This window comes from Paramormyrops kingsleyae, chromosome 6, assembly GCF_048594095.1.
Source record: "Paramormyrops kingsleyae isolate MSU_618 chromosome 6, PKINGS_0.4, whole genome shotgun sequence".
NCBI lineage: Eukaryota > Metazoa > Chordata > Actinopteri > Osteoglossiformes > Mormyridae > Paramormyrops > Paramormyrops kingsleyae.
The window spans coordinates 31,617,608-31,642,064 of NC_132802.1; the positions used below are offsets into that span (position 1 = coordinate 31,617,608).

Here is a 24,457-nt window from a genome sequence, read left to right on the forward strand (position 1 = left end):
CATCTATACATCTATTAATTAACAACTTAATGTTACAGCAGTGGAGCATGTTGTAGGCAGAAATGAGGGTGACTATGCACTGGTGGCTCCGAGACACAATGGGGTTTATTAAAAAACTAAACACACACGAACTACAAACTACACACAAGCTGCAAAACAAAGGATTATGTGGGGTCAGAACTAAACATGAGAAAGGAAAGAACTAAAAGAACCGTAAACTAAGATACAAAGGAACTGGGCAACACCAGGAACAGAACTTGGAGAAATAGCAGCGTAACACACAGTAACAAAGCAAAATGACACAGTGAACAGGCACACAAAGAGGCACACAAAGCTAACAGGATATAATGGAGGTGAGAATAACAAACAAATGAAGAAATGTCAACAAAAGCACAGGACAACAAGCGTCAGGTGGAACCAGAAATACTTCATTAACACTGTAACTAGCAAACATAACAACTAAAACTAGGACATGAACCACAAACTAAGAATTCAACACAGGGATAATTAAAGCAGAACCAGAACAGGACAGAACACAAGCAGGGCAAACCTAGGACAAGAAAACTAAGACAAAAAATAACAAACACTGGGGAACAAAATCCAATAAATATAAATGAAGAGATGAGGGTGGTCTCTAGCCAGCCTTGACCCCCATACCAGGAAGTACAGTCTTTAAGCTGCATGCTAAAACCAGTGAGCTATGCAGCAGTCTGAGGAACAGGGGGCACACCCTAGTGACTAAGGGGCTGCAAGACAAAGGAGGGAACAAGATGGCCAACAACACCTGCTGGCCAAACGGGGACAAAACACATGGGACAGGACCAGACGGGCACCGATCCTAACATTTAACTGCTTACATCACACATACAAATGTCAGTTATGACTACCCAGCAGAGGTGGAAAGTTCAGGTTCAGAAAGTATAAATCCAGACCAAGATTTTGTTTCAACCAACCAGTTGAGCATAAAGAGTCTCAGCCACAGAGTACTCAACTGCTTGGTTTGAAACAAAATTTTGGTCTGGATTTGTACTTTCTGAACCTGAACTTCCCACCTCTACTGGGTAGTCATAACTGACTTTTGTGGACCTGAACTTTCCACCTCTGCTACCCAGGAGGTTTGTTATTCGATAGAAATATGTAAAGGTCTATGACAAAAGCAATATCTAACCACGATAACCATCTTGGAGTCACAGGCAGCCTGGAACCTACGTTGGGGGGCACAGGCCAGAAGGCAGGGTGCCACTCATCCGCAGGGCACACAGACACACACGCACCATGGGCAATCCAGAGACACCAATTAGCCTAACTGCGTGTCATTGAACTGTGGAAGGAAAGGCACAGAACAAGGCCAGAACATGCAGACTCCACACGGCCCGGAGGAGGTGGGGTTTGTGCCCCCGGGCCAGGAGGTGAGAGAAAGCAGTGCTACCCAATGAAGCATCTATAAAAGGTATGTAAATGGGTTGGCATCCTGAGCAGGGTGTCCCATGCAGGGGTGCTCTGTGCTGCCTGGGATGGGCTCCAGCCCCCCCCCACACACACACACACAACCCAACCAGGATAAGCTACTTGAAAAATGGGGATATGAAGTATATAAATGTTGAGTGTGTCATATGTAAGTGTAAAATTCAAGCAAATGCTAAGGGTTGGTTTGGTGGTGTGTTTTTCTCTAATTTATTTTGTATTGGCTACCACACATTTTTGTATATTTATTGTGCTCTATTTGGTACGGTGGCCTACAGGAAGCACACACATAAGAATTTCAGCTCATTATGTACAGATAGTAATAGCAGAATCATAACCTACGATGGCCAGGTTTATACTAAATCTAATGCGACTGATAACCCTTTTGTACAGTTTACTTCTTCTGTAGTTCTGTGGTTTTTCTTTTGTAGAATAAGGCGAAAAATGTATAGACTAAATATAGTGCATTGCTCTGTGCCTCGTGGGGCCTGCGACCGGCTCGCCGTGCTGAGAATTGCACGGAGGGCTCCTCCTTCATGTGTACAAGGCAGACTGATCCCTGAACAGCAAGTTATTATCGTGACCGTGAGTTGAAGCCACAGTTCAGCAAACTCCCTCCTAGAATACTTAAAAGCTCTGCTGTGAATTCTGGGAGCAGCACCGAGTTTGGATCCCGATCAGTGTAAATAACAAACAGCAGCAAGACGCAATTCCTATTGCTTTCGTAAAGTCAGGTCAGCTTTAGACACAGAGTGCGCTGGACCTCCAATATCACCAGGATCACAGTCACCGGCCTTCAAGATGTCTGGATAATTGCGTATCACCTGACACACGATTTTTTTTTTTTTCCATATCGTTTGTTTATTTGTTGACAGACTTGTTTAAATGAAGTTTGTTAAGTGGCAGCCTTTAGTAAAGTATGATAAATGTTACAGAGCACGGTTTGTTTTTTGGGTGCAGGATGAACATAAGGTGATAACTTACTTTTTTTCCGTGAGAAATGCGGCCAAATCATCCATCTAGTTACATTACCAGCTACTGTAGGTCATTATAAATCTGAATTTAAACGTAAAGAAAAGAATAAAAAGCCACCAATGGGGAGCAGACAAGCTCTCCTGCAGCCTCTTTGCACGCCAGAAGCCCTGTAAATTACCCACATGCCCCACATTGCATAGCTACATTCTCACTGCGGTCTGTTTAGCATCAAGACGCTAGCGCCCGTTCTCGCTGTGCAGAGACGGTAAACGTCGGACTTGTGTCTTTGCCTCCATCATTTCCAGCTCCTGGATTGAAGGTATCCTGGCTAATTAGCCTGCTAGCTCAGCCCTGATGAGTCTGGGTCTGGACTCTTGTGCTGACAAGATGTTGGGTGTCACCTCGAAGATTAGCCTCCGTCCGCCTTGAATTTGGGGGGGATGTTAATCGCTTGTGCTCTTTGATGTCCCCCTTTTTAGTTCATAAACTCTCAGTAATAATTGAAACCATCAAAGGATTCCCCATGTCTAATCCCTGGCTGTGGCAAATCCCTTGTTCATTTCCCTGCTTTTTTTTTTCTTCACTACACAGAAAAAATGGGGGGTTGTAGGGGCGTTAAATTAATATGCTTAGTGTTTCCATCAAGACAGGGCAAATCTGTGCAAATGATCCCACTGAAGAGGCCATGATTCTAGGCTGCCTTTTTGTATCCGATTCACCTGTGTTTTTCATTAGTTTAAACCCAGCCCTCAGAATACAATTCGCATAGTAAATTTAAATGTAAAACAAAGGCAGAAACATCTAACCCTTGGAGTTTAAATACAAGGCAGACATTCAGTGCCTTAATGCACCTTTATTAGCAGATTATTCAATTACTAGTTAAATTAGGCTTTTGTTTTTATTATAATAACTGTATTATTCTGTTTTGTCATAAACAGAATTTGTACATTATGCCCTACAGGCATTCATAAGAACTGCTTATCCTGGTCAGGATCCTGGGAAGGCTGGACCCCATCCCAGGCAGCGTGGGACACAGGGCTGGGGGGCAGCCTGGAAGGGAAGCCAGACCGTTGAAGACACTCACAGTCACACTCTGTGCAGAATGAGCCGGGCTGCACATCTTTGGACTCCAGGAGGAAACCGGAGTACCTGGAGAGAACCAGCACAGCACAGGGAGAATATGCAAGTTCACACACGCACTGAGCAGAGGTGGGATTCAGACCCCAGTGCTGGAGGCGACAGCGCTACCCACTGAGCCACTGTTCATTCGTGCTCGTCACTGTGCAGACCTTAATTTAAGAGACACTTTTGTCCGCAGTGACGTACAGGTGAGGATCAGAGAGCAGAATCAGACAGCATCCCAAGCAACCAAGCTTCAGGACGTTGCTCAAGGGTACAATGGCGAACTCACTCAACCAGCCACAGGGTTTCAACCTAAACATCTTACATAATTATTACTAATAGTACATCTTTCATTAGAATCTAAAGCAGAGTGTTGCTGTCTTTGAGGAACCATCGAATGGCAGGTGGGTTATATGGAACAGGAAGAGATTTCCTCCTAAGCCAGGCTACTTCCACAGAGATCTCAGGAGACTTAAACGATGTACATAGACTCCATATAAACAAAGGAATCCATGTTTTCCTTGGATATTGGATTCCTGGTGTTTCCTGCAATGGGCGGCAGGTTCTCCAGAAAGCGGCAAACAGGACTCACATTAGGAGGCAAGGATCAGATTGCTTTCTAGTAATCTCCCGGGGGTATCTAGGCGGTCTGGGTGTTTCTGGGGCAAAACGGTGTGCGGCTACAAAGCATGTTATCTTTACTTCACAAACAAGTTATTGACAAAACAATGGTGAGACGTCTCCTCCCATCCTCATCTCATGAGTCAATGTCAACCCCCCCCCCCCAACACCAAGCACCTAAAAGCTGATTTTTACACAGTCCCAGGATTTCCATAATCGTTTTATCCATGCGATTTGATCTGCCTCTCATACAGAAAGGAAGACATTACCCCCAATTTGAACCATCACAGATTTGCCAAACTGAGGGTCCTGCTTTGGGCTGATAAGGAGCAGGGGGAGGTTTAGCAGAGCGGGCGCGACCGGGCACAGAGGGGTGGTGAGCTGCCAAGTAATACAACCCTGATGACATTTTGCCAATTGGTTATTTTTCACAAAGGTCAATTTCTTTGGGACATGTTTTAGCAAATCCAGAAATTTCTACCAGGAAAAACAGTGAATTTATATTCACCAGGCCTGTTTGCATGAAACATTGTGTCTGTCTGACATCTGTGTACGTGTTCTTGTGTATGTATGCGTATGTCTACTGAGACAAAATCTCCTTATCCAAGGCATGCATTTAAATTTGTGGTTCAGAATGATTTGTTGTTTTAATTTTTCCCTCCAGCTATTTTCTGCCTCCTTCCATACCCCATTTCCAGTAGAGGGTGGTAGTGAGCTTGGGAACAGTCCCAGGAGACACAGGAGACACCATGGCCATTGCAGGTCACACACTCACACACAGAAACATGCACTTAGGGCAATTGAGTGAAATGTTTTGTTTTGAATTTGATTCATCTGAATGGCTGTTTGCTCTGTTTATCATGTCCATCCATCACACCTTAGTCTTCCCTTAGTAACAGTGTCATGTTCATTTACAATTAAATGGGTTCTTCTGTAAACACTGAGCTTCCGTAGCCTGACTTAAATCAAACACTGTATATACACTGTATGAAAGATCCAAACACTCGTAAAAGTAAACTTCTGTAAATGTAGCAAATGGATACTGCGAGATTTCAAGCATAAAGAATAGCTTGTGGAGTGTCGTTTTAGCTGTGGATTTTGAGTTTTTGAGCCCTCCATTTTAAAACATTTTGGGAGTTTTTATGCGGCTCTGTATGCTTTCAGAGAACAGAATCAGCTGGCTGCAAATAGATTTGGTCACTGAGTGGTTCGAGGTGTTCTGGGTTTCAGAACAATGTCGAGACCTTAGATTTGTTGATATTTTTGTCATAAAACCAGTAAGGGACTTTGCACTGGTTATTCGTTTTGTTAAGGTCCCCAGATTATATCTTAAGGTCCTGGAGAATGAAACATCAGAAACCAGTTAGGACTGACATCATTTCCATCTCAGCATTATAGTTTTGTCTGATTAAAGCCTCTTTGGTTAGAATTTCATGGCGCTAACCATGTACATGCATGACCCCAGTGCAAAGTTACCAGAACTTGACAAAGGCATCTGCCCCCAGGAAGCCCCCTGAATACCCCATACTTAAGCATCTGCGCTTCACCTCCGGAGGCACAGCAATCAGCGGAGGGCATCCTCTTGCATGCAGCTGACTGCCAATGTCTTTTTATTATTATTTTTTAAGCGGGGCCAGGCCACTCTCTGCTCACCAAGAACGCCTAGTGGCGTGGATGCCCGCCGCCATTAATCACCAAAACGAGCTGTGAAATTGCAGCTGGCGGACATCTTCACTACCAAGCGCTAAGTCATTCCGTTACTGGAAAAAAGACACAATAATGGCCTGTTCTTTGTCTTTTTTTTCTGTTCCAAAAACATCTGCCTACATTGATGTGCAGTCAGGCGCTGGAGATGGGCACTGTGCCTGTCCGCCGGCACGCCTGGGACCTGGGCAAACGCACGCTGGCACCGGCCGGGTTCAGTTACGCAGCCACCGGCAGGTGTCAGAGTGGCAGTGTGGTGAGGCGGCAGTGGGCACTGTCACTGCACATCAAGCGAGAACCAAAATGAGGACATTTAAATAATTAAGCTTCTAACATTTTTGGGGGGATAATCACTGACTTAATTAAAACGAGTTATGCCAGATGGGAAGCAGATTGTGATATGGAAAAGAGCCAATTTAGCCATAAACACGGTTTAGCCACAAACACTTCTAATAGAGCATACAGTGAATAACGTGTGCACACATGCACACGCACACACACACGTTAACACGCTGACACGTGCACAGCGGGAGTTATCAGCCTGCACATGACAACTATTGTTATCTGAAGTCAACTGTGTCCTCTGTCATCGCAAATTCACTTCAGCTACTACTTGGGTGATTAAACACTTTCTTCCATTAGTTACATATTCACTGCATTAGCCACGGCCCAAGCAAGAGAGCGTGTGCATATTTTAAATAATCTTTTTAAATGCTTGTTCATTGTCATTGGTCATTATGATCTCAGCTCTATCCAGTCGGGGCTTTGCTTCTACCTCCTCTTCCCGACGTACTTAAGCACAGTGTGCAGTTCACTTTTTTAAAAGAAATGTTTAATATGCATTTGCTTGTTGAGCTTGCTAAATAGCTTCCACATTATTGACAGAGCAATGGGCGTTAAAAAGGAGGGAGGCTTGTTTCTTAATGTCCTGTAATGGCATTGTTACAAAAAATCACTTACTAAAACAATACTTCTTGTTTTTTTGGTTTTTTTCCAGTGAATGTGTTACGTTTTTCAGGACTTGGCCTGTGAAATAGGAGGCTTCCCCTCAGACAGGAAGCTTTCTGTGTTTGGCTCAAAGTAAAAGTGTTAAATGCTGTTGATGTCACTGAGCTGCATATGGCTCCTTTGTTATTATACATATACTGTAAGGTGTACTATACTATTACAGTGTGCTATACTAATACACTGTACTATCCTAATACTGTATGGTGGGATGTGGAGACTCCTAGGGTGGGGCCAAGTCAGGATACCAAAGCTGATACCCAACCAGTGTCTACTGTATCTGAAAGAAATCCTTTCCCCACTTTACCTAAAAAATGACTGGTGGTTTGGAACCCCCTCGTCTGGGATAGTCGCCCCAGATGGAACTTGGTTTTCAGCGACACCCTTGAGCGCCCTTCTGTTGACCGCATCCTTTTTAGCCACCAGGGGTGACGTAAAGGGGGACGTTAGGATGATTCCAAGGACCCTTGAGTGACGAGAGCCCTAAATACTCTGGAATTGAATTGCAAAATTGAATTGCTCTCAGTTGGGGGCCAATGGCAGCTTTTGATGTTTCTCTGTTAGATCCCAGAAGAACGATAATGTTGCTTTTCACCCTTGTCAGGTACACCGGGCATCACCCGCATTTGTTTGCTGGCCCAACAAAAGCAGCTCTTCTGGGATCCTTTAGGTCCCGTGTTTCCTGTGCTTTGCAGAAAACAGCAACATCTCTGTTACCTTTCTGGCTCTCGCTCACCAGCACTGCAGTTCACGGACATAAAATCGGATGTGAAGTAAAATTTTGCACATAATCTCTGAGGTATTATGGTAACGGTTTCGTAGGATTGAAATTACCGTCATCTGTGTTTATAACAGGTATAAACTGAAGCATATTATTTATTCAGATCAATTTTTACCTGCCATCAGCAATTAAGAAATCAATACCAGATCACACATTTCACTGATTACACGCTTCAAGCACTCAAAAACAAAACAGCCAGTCGAAACACAGGGGCGTAGCAGTTGCATAAGGTGCAATGAACTGCTGATAAATTAATGAACAGGAGGGGAAAAGGCTTAGACACTGAGGCGTTTATACCACTGTCAGCTAACTGGGAGAAAAAAATTGATGGAGCATTCTGCCCCCTGCTGGCAGCTGAAAACCACCAATACAAAAGTAAACATACAGGCACCATTTCAGAGGCAAATGAATTAAAAACAGTACTCCTTTGTTCTGTGGTGTAAATCATTTCTTTGTAGATTTTTTAGCCTGTAATATGCTACTGATATGTGTGTTGTTTTTGATGCTGAGTTCCAAGCTAAGAGGATTACTTTATAAATTTGCAGGGTACCTGTGTACTAATGAGCATATCTTATGTTAGTGAATATTACCTGTAACTGTTTTTTCCATATTGGTGTTTCTTTTATGAGAGTGGATCTTTAAATGTGTTAATGACAGACATCAAAGTGAAAGTGTATTTTCTCTAAGTGATTGGCTTTGTTTGCTTATTCTTCAACAAATAATATGTTCATAAAAACAATGAAAAAGTAGCATTTATTAAAATTTGACATTGAGAGTTCGATGTTTTGCTTATGTTTCCATGGTAATAACCTTAATATGTGGGCTGGTCATAAGCCATGCCTGTAAATGAATAAACATTAAACTTATGTAACATCCCACATGCTGAGATCAAACATCCCTCTCTCGCCCTATAAAGGCTTTTATGACATCATGCAAACTGCGGCATAACGAATTTATTTGAATATACAGACATTTCTGTCTTTAAAAAGCCATTTGATGACAAATTAAGTGCTAGTCCAACATGGCTGCCTGTGTTTGCAAACTGCAGGGCATTTTAATATTCAGTGATCTTTTTTATATATAAATGCAGAAAAAGTACCTGTCAAAATACGTTTAATCTATTATTGTGGGCGATTTTTCTCACAAGTAAAGCCAGATTTTATAGTTGCTTTAATATGAACATCAATAGTACCATCTTATATGGAATATGATAGATTTCACATAATGTCCATTTTAAAGAAAATTCAGAATGAAAGATTCCAAAATAAAAATATATGAAAGTAACTAATGAAAAAAAATCCAGTGACTTGTTCAACAGTGACGAACAATGAGTGTTTATCTCTCGACTAATTATATCTCCGTAAACAAGAATCAAAACAGTCTTCCAAAGTTACATATCATAATTTGTGCCGAAACTTTATGGCAGCACACTCCTTATCAATCAGGAGACCACACGGTCAAATTTGATTCAAAAATCATTAACGCACGTGATGCTTAGATTATTTGTTGGAATAACATAACTAATCATGCAAACAGCCTCCCACACAATTACAAACACTTTAATCTGTTATAGTTTTGCATGCACAGTAATATTTATGACTCAAAAACAGCAAGAGTAGCTGAATATCAGTCCAGGATCCTGTATGTCGGAAATGGATTTGTAATCTTTGTTAAAAATACATTAACTACACCGCATCCATTTAGGCAATATAATTTACTTGCATTCGCCAAATCGCAGGACCACGTGGGCCGAAATGCACCTCGTGTGGAAAGACGTGCAGACATTTACTCCAGTGCAGCCTCTGCGTCACACGTGTCCTTTTGCTATTGTCAGAGCTGAGAGCAAACCTCTGCTCATGAGTGCTTCTGCAGACTTCCACCGGCTGCAGCCAGGCCTGCATCCTCCTCCTCCTCTGTATGGGTGGCCTTCTTACTGAGGTGCTTCACCACCAAGGTAGCATTGAATGCCCTCTGGAACAGAGAAACCCCCCCCCCCCGAATAGAGACACTGAGCCTGGCAATAATCCTGCTGCTGTGTTCATAGCAAACACAAAGATACACACACCGCAGTGTATACCAATGAACTCAAAGATACGCATGTCGCAGTGTACCCCCGTGAACACAAAGATACTGACGCCACAGTGTACACCAGTGAACACAAAGATACTGACGCCGCAGTGTACCCCCGTGAACACAAAGATAGGCACGCCACAGTGTACACCAGTAAACACAAAGATACGCACGCCACAGTGTACACCAGTAAACACAAAGATACGCACGCCACAGTGTACGCCCATGAACACACTGTTTTTTTCTTCCCAACGCCATTCTCGGGAAAATGACCTCACCTTCCACTGGTTCTTGGCGAAGGTCTTCTGGATCTGTGCACTGACTGTGCTGTGGATGTTTCTTTCCAGGGCGGTGCCACCAGATATCCTGCCAGAAGAGCACATCCCCGTCACCGCAATAGGAGCAGAAAGGTCCGTGCCCAAGCCAGCCTCCTTAATGTCCTGAGCTCAGCATTGCTTTGCTAGGCCTAACATAAGCACTCTGCTGAGGCCACTGCAAAAACACGAGTAATATATGCCAGCCTCAGCCTGTGGGTATATAACTCACTGTAAGCACTGTAAGGCTCCCTCGTTTGGCGAGCGCACAACAGGCCCACACAGCTGGTAATGCAATCCTCTGAAAGGTTGATCCCATGTCACCAGATGTGATTATTTAAGAACAAATTGTAGGGCATCCTTCACTTTGCAGTACTAAAAACAAAGACGTCCTGCTGTAACTTGTGTTATTTTCTGGAGTGGGGATGGGGTCTTGGACTGATGTAACAGAACAGTTATGATGAAATAGAGACTGATGATGACTCATTTAATTGAGAGGGAATTGTACTCCTATTCAGCGACAGTTAATTAATGCTTATAGCACCTTTGTGCTTTGTGTTTCTGAAATATGACAATTCTGCCAAAGCACAAAGGTAATTTTCTTAATCCGGATTCATTTGAGCATTTCTATTTGCTCATATAATAAGAAATATAATTTTCGAGAAGTAATTCTTTTGACAATGAAAATCAATATTAGACCAATTCAGCATTCAGTGGATAGCAGGAGAGAAATACCTAGAGGTGCAGACTGTGGGACTGCAAACATTGAAAACCGAGTGTATAGCTGAGCCTGTGCATTATTTTACGGTCTCAGCTCAGATGTTAGGATTTACTGTCTCTGTCTTTACTTCCCCCATCCAGCCACCAACTGCTTATGCAGAGTGAGGTCGTAAAGGCGCCCCGAAGCTGGGTGAGGTCGTAAAGGCGCCCCGAAGCTGGGTGAGGTCGTAAAGGTGCCCCGAAGCTGGGTGAGGTCGTAAAGGGGCCCCGAAGCTGGGGCTCACCCTGAATAGGGCACCAGTTCACTGCAGGCTACATGCAATGAAGCACTACAGGCAATTCAGAGATGCCAGTTCGCCCAGCTTTGATCTGAGGGAGAAACACAATGAGAGGATGCAAAACCCCACACACAGAGTAGAGATGGGATTTAAACCCCCAACCAAGCGCTGCTGTGCAGAACATTACTGCCATAACCATGCAAAACACTACTGATAAATAACAGTGCCCTTGCATGCATTATTTACCTTATAATAAATAATATATTTGCCACAATATATCAATGAACTTGATAATGTGTAAACGGGACTAAAAATGGTAATGAAAGGAAATGCATGCATCCATCTTGCGGGTTTTGCGGGTAGCACTGTCGTCCCGCACCTGCAGGGCTGGGTGTTTGAATCCCCCCCCCCCCCGAGTGTGTGAGCTTTGCATGCCCCCCCATGCCCCACCCCATTGTATATGGGTTCTCTGATTGGTTGGTGTCCCTTCCCAAGTTCCACCTCAGCTTCATGCTGCCCGTTTGCTGCCAGGGGGTCGAAGCTGCCCATACAACCCTCAGCATTGTGGTGGACAGAAGAACAATGATTATACCACATTTTGTATTTTTAGTGTTTATAAGCACGGTGTACTCTCAAAATCTCTAATTTTAGACTTGAAAATAGCCCCCCCTTTTTCTTCACCAACAGCAATGCAGACTCTTGGCAGCTGTTTAGGATTTAGTTTGGGGGATTGTGGGGGCAGCTCATCTGTTGCAACTCTCTATCTCCTTGCTTGTTCACAATACATACATCACCTCAGAGTGTGCTTACGGTCCTTATCTCGTTGAAAAACCAATGATTTGCAGTAGGTGCGTCCAAACTTTTGACTGGTCCTGTACAGTAGGTTGTCTAAAAGAATACCTAAAATTTCTAAAATGCTCATGTCATTGTGTCGTGTCCTCCGACCGCTGGTGCAGGTCAGGTTAACAGAGGAGCACGTCCCAAACAGCACAGCAAACAGGGCAGGGTGTACACAGGACGAGATGGCTATAGCAAAGCACACACACACACACACACACACACACACACACAGCTTTGTAATTATATTTTTGTGGGGACTCTTCATTCAGTTCTATGGGGAAAACACTAATCCAAGCATAACGACCTTAACCCCTACCCAGCCCTAACCTTAACTATAAGTAACCAAACACAATATGAGACTTTTGGCATTTTTACTTTTTTGATTGAATCTACAGATCTTTGTGGGGTCTTGAAAAATGGTCTCCACAACGTCAAAAAAATAGATTTTTATTACATTGTGGGGGATATTTGGTCCCCACAATATAATCTAAACATAATCCACACACGCACACATACAGGCACAGACACACACAAACACAGCATGATGTCGTGATTCAGCCCTGGATGTGTGAGGAAATAGCACCATACGCTGCAACACCATGCTGCCATTTATAAAAAAAAAACATACATTTATGGTGATTAAAAGTATTTCAATAATATGGATGAATGATTAAGATAAGGTTACCCCTGACACCTTCCCAGCATTAAGGTACGAGTCAGAGAGAGAGTGAAACGTAGTGACCTGAAGGGGTGACTTACCAAGGGTGCTGCAATGCCTGGTCACAGTCAAGCCTTTTCTCTGGTTCTACCTGCAGTAGGTGTGATATGAAGTCTTTGGCTGGACAACAGAGAGAGCAAAGCAGGGGGAAAGGGGAAATCGAGAGGAGAAATAAAACACTTTAATGATGCAGAATGTCAACACCATTTCCAGACTAAAAATCTGTTCCAGAAAACAATTATACACGACAATACAATACATTATGAGGCATGAAACGGTTTCCTGGATTCCATCTGAAGCAAATGAACAACCACACAAGGCAGGTTTCCTCTGAGAAGAATGAAGATGGAGCCACCTGACTGCGAGATATCATCCCAGAAAGGGGAGTCAAACTCATATTCGCCCTTCATTATCTGCCTGTAGAGCTCCGTGTCATTCTCATCGTAAAAGGGTGGGTACCCACACAGTCTGGAAAGAGAAAAAGCCATTATGCAAGGTGCCCACACACAGACTTTCATGGATTCTGCATTCCAGTGGAAGCCGGAAAACGATGACTAGGCGGCTGTTTAACACTCACAGTATGTAGGATATCACGCCCACAGCCCAAAGATCCACGGCTTTCCCATATTTCTTCTGCTGCAGGATCTCTGGTGCTACACAGATGTGAAATGCGCAGCAGAGTCTATTAGCACACTGAGCAGCCATGAGGAAACCTTGAGGAGCATGAGGCATCAGGACCCCTCACCAACGTAGCCGGGAGACCCACAGACCGTGGATAGTACTCCTTGGTCTTCCATCTTAGACAAGCCAAAGTCACTGATGACAATCTTGGAGTCCTTAAATGGAGTCTCGTATAACAGGTTCTCGGGCTGAAAGGAGGTCATACGGTTTGTATGAAAATCTTAAAGGAACAAACTTTTCCAACAGCAATGTGCCGACACCAAAATGGAATTACTGCACACTAGGGGAACCAGAGCAGTAGCCCAAAAACAGCAGTAATTTACTATTCTGTGCCATCGTCATTGGGCATTGATGTACCTGCACCAACCTGCTCTATGCTATAACATCTTTGCTTCCACATGCTTCCTCATTACAAAGTTGATCTAGACTGATCTGTTTATTCTGTTTGGTGAGATGGTCGCTACGGCAACGGAGCAGAGAGGCAGGCTGACGGCGTAACACTGTGATGAACTGCCATCCCCGTTTGCCATCAAACATGGCAGCCTCATCAAATCTCGGCACTTTCCATAAGCCACTTCCCCAGCAGAGTGCTGTGTCGCTTCCCAAGGCTGCGGCTTCTCCGCTAATTGGACGTGGTGATCCTGAGAGGAGGTGGCACCTTGCCTTCAGATCCCTGTGCACGATGCCCAGCTTGTGCAGGTATTTGACTGCTTCCAGCACCTGACGGATAACACAGCTGGCATCCTTCTCCGTGTAGATGCCTCTGTCCAGGATCCTGTCCAACAGCTCACCTCCAGTAACCCTGCCATAGTGACACGGTCATCAGCTACTGGTGCCCTTGTGGGCGAGGGGGCGCTATGCTCCCATGTTAGAAACACGACAGGACACTTGAATGTACGTTAATGACCTGTGCTCATCTCCGCGTTTTAAATTACACTTCATTTGAGTAAACCCTATTGAACATGTCCATATACATTTTATATTACACTGCAGAATCAGCATCTTCTTTATCACCACATACATTACCGTACACATGTAAAATGGCCGCTTGCTTCATCTTGAAATAAAACCTCAAAGCAAACAGACAACACGGCACCCAATCCCCAATTATAACTATAGTTAAGGTTTAAAACATCTTGATGATAAGGTGAAAGCATTAATGAGAATGCAGTAAAATATAGATGGTTTCAGATTTTCCGTATTCCAATCTCATAAAACGTGAAACGACTGCACACAAACAGGGATGGTGTTTGATTAGGACTCACAGAGTCATCACCAGGTAGAGCTTTGCTGGTGTGTCAAAGGTGTCCTCCAGAGAGACGATATTCTCATGGTCAATCCTGTGATTGAAGACGACCAAGAATATTTTTTAAACAGGTATTTAGATATTTGCATATGAATGTCTGCCATAGCCCTTATTTCAAATGTCTGAGCCATGTTCTATTTCATTTGGAGTAAAGATATAGAAAACAATTGTAGTTGATATTGAATAGATTAAATGAGGTTCGTATTGTATATTCCATTGATCATGAAATCTGGTCATAATTGTGCAGGACTAGACGTCCAATTTATTTTGTTAGATATTAAGCCAAAAATAGACATAACAGTATGAGTGTAGACAATTAGGCTCTAGGCTGCTTGTGAGGTTTGGCGGATGTGTTATGTACAGTGAATGAATGGGAATTGTACCAAACTACTAAAATGGGTACCGACTTGCGCAGCACATCGATCTCATTCTGCAACATGGCCTCCTTGCCCGCCACCGCCCTCTTGCGGATGCATTTGACAGCTACGAGCTTTTGAGAGCGCCGATGCTGAGCCAGCCATACTTCGGAGAAGGATCCCCTGAAGCAGAAACAACACACGAGCTTTCAGTTTTTACTGTGATCCAGGGGAAAGTACTTTGTGGGAGCCTAATAGATGGGTGGCTTTGGCATTCGGTTAAATGAATGTTTGGAGTAAGAAGATAAAGGTTGCGCTCTCTTTTACGGGAATTAAATATAGTCGTAATCAAACTGTCCCGCGGGATCACTGTATGCTGGTTTGATGATTTTTCTTAACGATACCATTTATCTGAGGTACAATGATGTGCTAATCGCAACAATTGTTTTATTTTTTATGATGTACTTGGTAGTGCCTTAAACAACTAATTGCCTGAATAAATTATTCACTATAATTATCTTGACTGTATAGTTTTACTGTTGTTTCAGATCCAACATGACCCAGTTTGAATGAACGCACTTGACATTTTACTCGCAAAGCCCTGCTTATATTCTCCGTAAATTAGCTGCAGCTCCTAACTTACTACTGCAACACCAAGATAATAATTTCAAGCGAGACCAACTTCATTAATGAAGACGTTGGTTGTAACAAAAGGCAGTGTGCAGCATCCAGGATCATGGATTTAGTGGAAACATTGGCAGTCCTAAAATATTTAAAGCAATATTTCCACAATGGCCACGTGTGACACGAACATCAAGTACACATGCACATCCCATCCCATACTTTATGACGTTATCAGTATCGTCCCCTTGAACAAGCGATTCTTTTTTATAATCCACTATTGTGCAGAGGCAAGAACCTGGCTACAATGAATATATTTAAAATAATGCACATCTAAATATTGCTTCACCCTTGAATTCGTTATTCTGACAAACAACCTCAAAAACGGATTAATGTGACTCATCATGAAGAGACTTACTCTCCAAGCTTCTCCTTGAGCTCATAGACTGATGTAATACCGCCATCCGTATTCCCAGCGCCTTTCATGGGAACCATCTCCTGCCAAGAATAGAGACACATGCAACAGCGTCCATTACTGGTAGCTGGGGGGCAGTGAAGTCAAAAATCTTCATCTAGTTTTCTCATACTCTCAAGCAACATGGATTCGAGATAAAAAAGATGAATGTTTTTTTGTCCTCACTCTCACATTTTTACTCTTGTGTGACATTAACTGTCCTTATTTAAACCTATACTGCTGTATCTGTCAAAGCTGTGCTCAAAAAAGTTATTATATAAAAAGAGTTTAATTCCGTGTCAGCTTTTCCTTCTAAGGTATCGGTGTGCTTGCAGTTTATGATTAACCATTTACAGCCGAATAAGACTGTGACGCTTGGCTCATTGCTCTCGTTCACTCTTCTTTATTCACCAGTGACAGTCAGTGGGGAGCAGCAGTATGAGCAGAAGTGTAAAGAAGGATTTTGTCTGCCTAAGTACAAGCAAATACCTTCGGTCTTATATTAAGATAATGATCCAACTAATTTCTAACTTATTTCATCCATCCATCACCGTAACCGCTTAAGCCAAACTGGGGTAATTTAGACTCGCCGATCAACCTGGACCGTGGCAGGAATTCGGAGCCCCCGGCGAAAACGGGCAGAGCATGCAAACACCACACAGGGACCGGAACCGGGTAGAACGTACCACAACTAATTTCATTTCTAATTTAAATACAATACCCAAGCTGCTTAATAGCTTAAACAACAATTCAAATGTATTTCTCCTAATACATGTGAAGGGCACTTTATATAATCAATTCTTGTTAAACAGTAATATTCCTGCCACACGAGACACACCATACTGTATGTATCGTAGCAGTACCTGCTGCTCTCCAACAATGACGTAATAATACTCTGGCTATAATATTAATATTTAATGTCCGTATGATACTCACAGAATGTAATTTCTGGTTGTCAAGTGTCATTTTCACTGCAGTGAAAAGTCAGATATCATGTGATTGCTGCAGGTGGTTTGATTGCATTGATGATTGTTATGTACAAATCAAAGGGCACACTTTCATTCGTGCAATTTCCTTCTGATTTGATTAGCGATGCCCAGCATGCAGTCTGATTATTAAGCGCAGCTGCTGCACTTGCTTTCTTTGACCCTCGGCTTTCCTCTCTTCTTCTTGTTTTCCTCGCTGCTTCTCGCTCGGTTTCTCTGATCCTGCTGCCACAGCCTCTTTATCTGACAGTTGCTACACGGCATTAAACACAGTGGCTAACTCGAGTTAATGGTTCTATATGTTATAAAGACCAGAGGTGGATAGTTCAGGTCCAGAAAGAAAAATCCTGATAAAGATTTTCTTAGAACCAACCAGTTGAGTACTCTGTGACTGCGACTCTTCAAGCACAGCTGGTTGGTTGAAACAAAACCTTGGTCTGGATTTTTACTTTCTGGACCTGAACTATCCATCTCTGGTCCTGGTTATATATTACTCATCTGCTTCCCAAAATTACTATCTGCTTTCCAAGCTTGCAGTTGTCACATAGCTTTGATGGGTTTATCACAATCAAACAGTTAAACTTTGATTTCTAATAGTTAAAATAATAAATTGCCCCTTAAGACTTGACCTGAGTTGAACATTGCTCATCTCCAACGGCTAATCATCACACCCATGAAATGATCATGTCTACATTTTCCTTTATCAAACATTTGCTGTAAATGGCTAGCATACTGTTCAGCAAGAGGATTTACTGGAGTGAAGTTCTAGAAAAGTGGCTTACCTGTCCAGTTTTTGGAGAAATTTGTCTTCCTGTTGAAATCCTTGCAGAAGACCGTAGTTATTATTTAGTCTATTTAGTCAGTACCAATCCTTGTACTTAACACCCAATTAGTTATTGTGATATATTCACTGGCGTAGGGGACATGCACTCCCAAATATTTAATTTGACTTAATTTGTCCCCCCACCCAAAAAATAAGCCTTTACATTTCAGTTATAAGGTTTTGCCCCCCCCAATATCAAACTCTCTCCTTTGTCCTTGGCTGTATTCTGTACAGATTATAAATTATTCTCCTGTGGAGAATGGATGTGCACAAAGAATTCTGTCCAGCAACTTCAATCAACCCAACCACCCAGCAATCACAGTGCTTCTCTATGTGTTTTTTCTATCTTAGAGTTTGTCAGGAAGCCGAATTTTTACCTGCTCTCCTCCTTCCACCTTCCTCACTGTCACCTTACAAATATCTCCTCTTTAATTGAATATCACGCTTTTTATTCACGGCTAACCTTTCCCTCCCACATACACAGTCGAATGATCGAGCTGCATTTTTAAAGTGAGAGAGGAAGAAAGAGAGACGTGGACAGGAAAGGAGGCTGGTTATGCTCACGTTGGCCCCTAGAAGTCAGGCTGTTTGTTCATTCCGTACAGCATTAGCTGGGATGCTTAGTGTCAGTGACACAGACATATTCATGGCATGGGGCTGCAGCACATCAGGGGTCGTTTCTTAGAATCTCCCCTGTCTAGAATAATCACACCAGGAAGCAGAGCTACAGAGCACACGTTACAGTAGGTGCCATGCAGAACTGTACCAAGCAGACACGTGGAGTATTATGTATTAGTGCCTTATGGACTATACTAGTAATAAGTACATACATTTTAAAAAGTGTCTTACTAGTTTTCAGTTATCTAAAGATTTTACTAGAGTGAATGGTATGGTGCTTGCAGCATATCCATACATACAATATATGGGCAAAAGTATTAGGACACCCGTAGTGATTACAGCAATTGGCCACATAAGCCACACCCACTGCTGACAAACAGGTGTATAATTAAGCACACAAATATGCAACCTGCAGCATCAATGGCAGCAGAAATGGGGGGGGGGCATATAGAAAAGGTTAGTCAGCCGAGGACCATCATTGGACACCACTGGACACCACTGCACACCACTGCACACCTTTCCAGCAAGTCAGTTCTCCACATGTCTGTCCTGCTAGAGCTGCCCTGGTCAACTGCAGGTGAAGTGGAAACAACAGGGGAGCAAGTTCAGCTGCCAGCTGGGGGCCACACAAGCTCACAGAGAAAGACCTGATCACCCAACATCAATACCCAACCTGCATGGCAGCTAATCCCACCAGCACCTTCCAGCACCTACTGAAAAGTCTTCCCGGGGGAGTACAGGCTATTATGGTGACTAAGGGTTAGCCAGCTTCATATCAATGCCCTTTGATTCGGAGCAAGATGGTGGACAAGCTGGTGTCCCAGTACTTTTGTCTATATAGTGTATGGCGGCGTTATCACTTCAGGTCGCCAAAGTAACCCCTCCTAGGAGCACTAGAAATCCTCTATGGTGTTTACACAGTAATGTTGGTCTTCTGTACTCTGTCTAAACTCTAACCTATACTCTCCTTGTAAGGGCACAGGGTAAACCTTCATAGTCGCACATTCATCTGACCTTCTTTGGCACAGAGAATCCAAACAGCTGACTCCCTACACTGTCACCTGCCCATAGACATGACCGTGCATCTTTCCTTTCACTCAGCAATGAGCGATTTGTTCCATGGATTCCTTTCACAGTCACTGGAAAGAAAAACTTAACGGCCTTAGAACTGTGGTAGCAAGCTACTGGTATCCTGCTGGGAGCCAAAGTGCAGCCAACATAACACTTATTTTAATATTTATATTTATTTATTGTTATTTATTTATTGCATTTTCCATATGCAAATGTATCTCAGTTTATGAAAGGAGAATTATTTTTATCATCACTCACCCCCACCTGGTTGACAGCTGTTACTGTTCCCGCCCCTCCCCCCCCCCCACACACACACATATATACAGTGGACACCCTGTGCTCTTCCCTCATAGCTCCCCAGATTATTTTCTTTTACGTAAAAGTAGCTTTCAGTGTGAATAAGGCCAATGCATTAGCCACAGACAGTGAAGCCAGCCATTCCCTGTACTTCCCTGTCAGATTGTGAAGCCAGCCAGTCCCTATGCTTCCCTGTCGGACAGTGAAGCCAGCCAGTCCCTGTGCTTCCCTGTCGGACAGTGAAGCCAGCCATTCCCTGTGCTTCCGTGTTGGACAGTGAAGCCAGCCATTCCCTATACTTCCCTGTCAGATTGTGAAGCCAGCCATTCCCTGTGCTTCCCTGTCGGACATTGAAGCCAGCCATTCCCTGTACTTCCCTGTCGGACCGTGAAGCCAGCCAGTCCCTGTGCTTCCCTGTCGGACAGTGAAGCCACCAATTCTCTGTATTTCCCTGTCGGACAGTGAAGCCAGCCATTCCCTGTACTTCCATGTCAGAATGTGAAACCAGCCATTCCCTGTGCTTCCCTGTCAGACATTGAAGCCAGCCGTTCCCTGTACTTCCCTGTCGGACCGTGAAGCCAGCCAGTCCCTGTGCTTCCCTGTCGGACAGTGAAGCCAGCGATTCTCTGTACTTCCCTGTCGGACAGTGAAGCCAGCCATTCCCTGTACTTCCCTGTCAGATTGTGAAGCCAGCCAGTCCCTGTGCTTCCCTGTCGGACAGTGAAGCCAGCCATTCCCTGTGCTTCCCCATCAGACAGTGAAGCAAGCCAGTCCCTGTGCTTCCCCGTCGGACAGTGAAGCAAGCCAGTCCCTGTGCTTCCCTGTCGGACAGTGAAGCCAGCCATTCCATGTGCTTCCCTGTCGGATAGTGAAGCCAGCAATTCCCTGTGCTTCCCTGTCAGATTGTGAAGCCAACTATTCCATGTGCTTCCCTGTCGGATAGTGAAGCCAGCAATTCCCTGTGCTTCCCTGTCAGATTGTGAAGCCAGCTATTCCCTGTGCTTCCCTGTCGGACATTGAAGTCAGCCATTACCTGTACGTCCCTGTCGGACAGTGAAGCCAGCCAGTCCCTGTGCTTCCCTGTCGGACATTGAAGACAGCCAGTCCCTGTACTTCCCTAAGTTCAACTACAAGGTCTCATTCATTATGATACCACGTATCTACTGATATTAACTCAAAAGAATCAAGCAATTAGGTATGAAGGTAATTAGGTACGAATTGTACAAATTGAAATTACTCAGTAATTGTACAGGTAATTGCTTGTATTAATAGTAAAAAACAGTGAGCAAATGAGCAAGACATATAATATACATATGTGTTCCTTAATTGACGATCGAAACACACTTTTTCTATATATTTACGAAAAGCTACGTTATAACACTGCGCCATTTGTACCACACGAGGGCGCCAGTAGTACACATTTAACATATATCAGCTAGAACATTACACTCCAAAAGAACATCAAGCGATTAAAAAAATATTTATAAATACGCAAAACCAGTAACACATGTTGACAAAGTTATGTATACATAGATACTGTAATTATATAATCATTACATAATAGTTATCAACAGCCAATAGCAGAATATGCTTATATTGTTACCCATCTTACCCTTTTAGAGGAAACACAAGTGCTCTACTCAATTATACACATTATACATTTATTTTACTGATAAAAATGTTGTTTGTTTAAATTATTTACTTTCTTTTTCCCTGTTTATTGACAGTGTTAGAGACTTAATGGCATTATATAATATTCCCAGGTCGGATTCCTGAAGGAAGATAAGTAATATTAACCCCTAAGTTAATACACTCATATGGTATCCTTCATCTAATTTCTGTTTTATGTTTTTTATACTTAAATCTACTGCCAGTTCACCACTGGATCTAACATCATTTTTCTTACTCTGCCATAGCTGACATTTAATGTATCTAACAAAAGTATTTATAACACCGGAAATCATGAACTGCATACATCTCTTGAAAGGACATTAAGTGACATTACTCCTGAGGTCAAACAAAAATGTTACTCTGTGTTAATTAGACCATATATCGCATCTTTGTTGCTCTTCTATGTCCAGGTGACAGTGAGAGGTCATCTGCTCAGTCACTGGAGGTGCACTACCAGTTAAAAGGTTTTGCACACACTGAGATATCCTACATTTGCATGTTACTCACTTTACATTGACCGACAATGCACTCAATATTCTTTGTTAACAAATAAATTTACAGTATGTTCACCATCTGAGTACCTGTCTTAGCAAGAAAATGTCATATCTTTGATTCCGAAAAAGTAACCTCTTCTAGCAGTTATAACAGCAGAGAAAATTTGAGGCGTTCTTTCTAGAAGGGAAATTAAATATTGCTGTTTCATGGGGTGACATGGTTAACTATTGCATTTAAAGTTAAATGACAGCCTAGAATTTGACTATGCCATCACCACACAACCAGTTAACAGGATGTCAGACATGCACTGTTACATACTCTTTCCATGTTACAGTGGTGCCTGCGGTATACGAACGATGTGGTCTACGAACAATTTGGTTTGCAACCAAAATTTTTGTGAAAAAAATGCACGTACAAAATTTGGTCGACGAACAGATTCCTCTACCAGATTCCTTTTTTTATGCTAGTGTAGCACCAGCAGGGCGCATGTCCCAGCATGCCCCGCATGCAATTGTAAATAGAAGGACCACAACAGGCACCCAACGGGCACCGAATCCAAATACACAGACGGGAAACACAAGGTTGTAAGACACCAACTGCAAGATGCACACACAGTGGAAGATTTACACACGCTAAATACACGCGAGGATCTGACTGGGTACACACAAGACACGGGCAAACACATGTGTGCCAATAGGAAAATGCAACCATTAACATGAACATTAACAACAACAACAATACAAAACAATAAGGACTCTTAATAAAGAGCATGACTTCCCTGGCAAGCAAGTCTCCATGTCTCTCTCTGCTCCTGCGATGCCTCGGTCTGTCCGTCGCCACACTATATTGTGTTTCTCTTTGTATTTAGGTTTTTACTATAAAAACTAGAAAATTAGTTAACAAAAATGATTATTTGGTGGGCTTGTGAACGAATTATTCAAATTTAAGTGCTTTCTTATGGGAAAAATTGCCTTGGTTCATGTACAAATTGGTTCGCTTTCCTGGAACGGATTGTGTTCGTGAACCGCAGGCACCACTGTATAAAGGAAACTTGTTTTATTTGACTTATATTTTTATTTATAGTTGTTCACTCGTTGTCCTGGGTATGACATTAAACTGCATCCGGCCCGGCGGCCCTGCAAGTGGTCCTCCAACTTACAGGGAAACAATTTTTTGGGGGGGTTGGTGGCGGGATTGGGACTCCAGCCGCTGTAAAACAACTCACAATTGCTCAATACAAACAAGCACAATACTCTTCTGCTCTCTGCGGGAGTAGCTCTGCTGCAGGCACCCACAGAAAGGCTGCACGCACCATGAAGGGGATGAGGGAAAAACCTTTGGGAGCCCCATCCCTGGATGAGTCGAAACCATCGGAGAGCTAATAGGGTCAGACCTGTTGGGGATTGGGGCTGGTGGGATGCTGAGCCATCACCTGCTGCATGGTTGCACTTGGGTCCCAGTTTGAAGTGGCATATCTGGATAGGCACATGGAATGTCTTGTCCCTCCGACAAGATGACCATCTTCCTCTGTTGTCAGGGGAGCTTCGTAAACTTCACGTGGCAGCACTCTCTGAGGTATGCAGACTGGGGAGAGGTCAGATCTCTGTAGGTGGGTACACCTACTTTTGGTCTGGCTGGTCTGATGGCTGCCATACTCAGGGAGTAGCTGTTGCCGTAGCAAATCAGCTTCTTCCGATAGTGTCTGATGTTACTCCTTTCAACGAGCGTATTATGAGACTCAGGCTAAGGCACTCCTTGGGTGTCTTGTCTGTTGTCTCAGTATATGCTCCAACTGCAGTGAGTAATGTCTTGTTGAGGGAGACATTTTACTCGCAACTTCCCTCAGTGGTTGAAAGGTGCGACCGAGGTGACACTCCTCTCTGGTTATGGGTGACTTCAGTGCGACCACAGGCACTGACAGGGCTGGCTATGAGGATTATGCCAGTCCCCATGGGTCTGGAGAAGGGGGTAAGAGTGGCTCCATGTTCCTTGACTTTGCGCTAGGTCAGGGGCTATGGGTTCCTGGATCCTGGTTCCAACACCCTGAGCCGCATTGTTGGACTTGGTACTTCAATACTGGAGATTGATCACATCCTCGTGGGCAGACGCTGGAGGCTCCTGCAGAACTGCCCAGAAGTGTGAATTCTGACCACAGACTGTTGCTACTCTGAAGATTCAGCTTAGATCCAGTAGGCTGCCACCTACTAGGAGAATGAGGCTGGACTTGGCCAGGCTCCAAGATCAAGCTGTTTCTAATGAGTTTCATGCAAAGAACTTGCAGATTTGGGTGCGACTGCTGACTCTAATGTGATGTGGGAGACCTTCTGTGATAAGACCCTGAAGGTTGCCAAGGGCTGTGTTGATGTTGCCAGTGTTCCCAGAAGAAGGTGTTCCATCTCGCAGGGCACCCTGGATATTATCGAGAGGAGTTGCAGCACACAACTTGGTGGCAACTCCAGTCTGTCC

General features: G+C 43.5%; 1 protein-coding gene across 1 annotated transcript; it reads right to left on the reverse strand.

Annotated features, from left to right (window-relative positions):
* Nucleotides 1-8,429: 8,429 nt before the first annotated feature.
* Nucleotides 8,430-17,046, reverse strand: pnck (pregnancy up-regulated nonubiquitous CaM kinase). Its single transcript, XM_023826711.2, has 11 exons — nucleotides 16,967-17,046; nucleotides 15,995-16,074; nucleotides 15,007-15,138; nucleotides 14,559-14,633; nucleotides 13,957-14,095; nucleotides 13,358-13,481; nucleotides 13,190-13,265; nucleotides 12,968-13,080; nucleotides 12,654-12,732; nucleotides 10,021-10,108; nucleotides 8,430-9,643 (listed from the first exon to the last, which is right to left on the reverse strand). Exons 1-11 carry the CDS (start codon nucleotides 16,994-16,996, stop codon nucleotides 9,527-9,529), a joined length of 1,053 nt encoding a protein of 350 aa, XP_023682479.1. The 5' UTR covers nucleotides 16,997-17,046; the 3' UTR covers nucleotides 8,430-9,526.
* Between the last annotated feature and the right edge of the window lie 7,411 nt (nucleotides 17,047-24,457).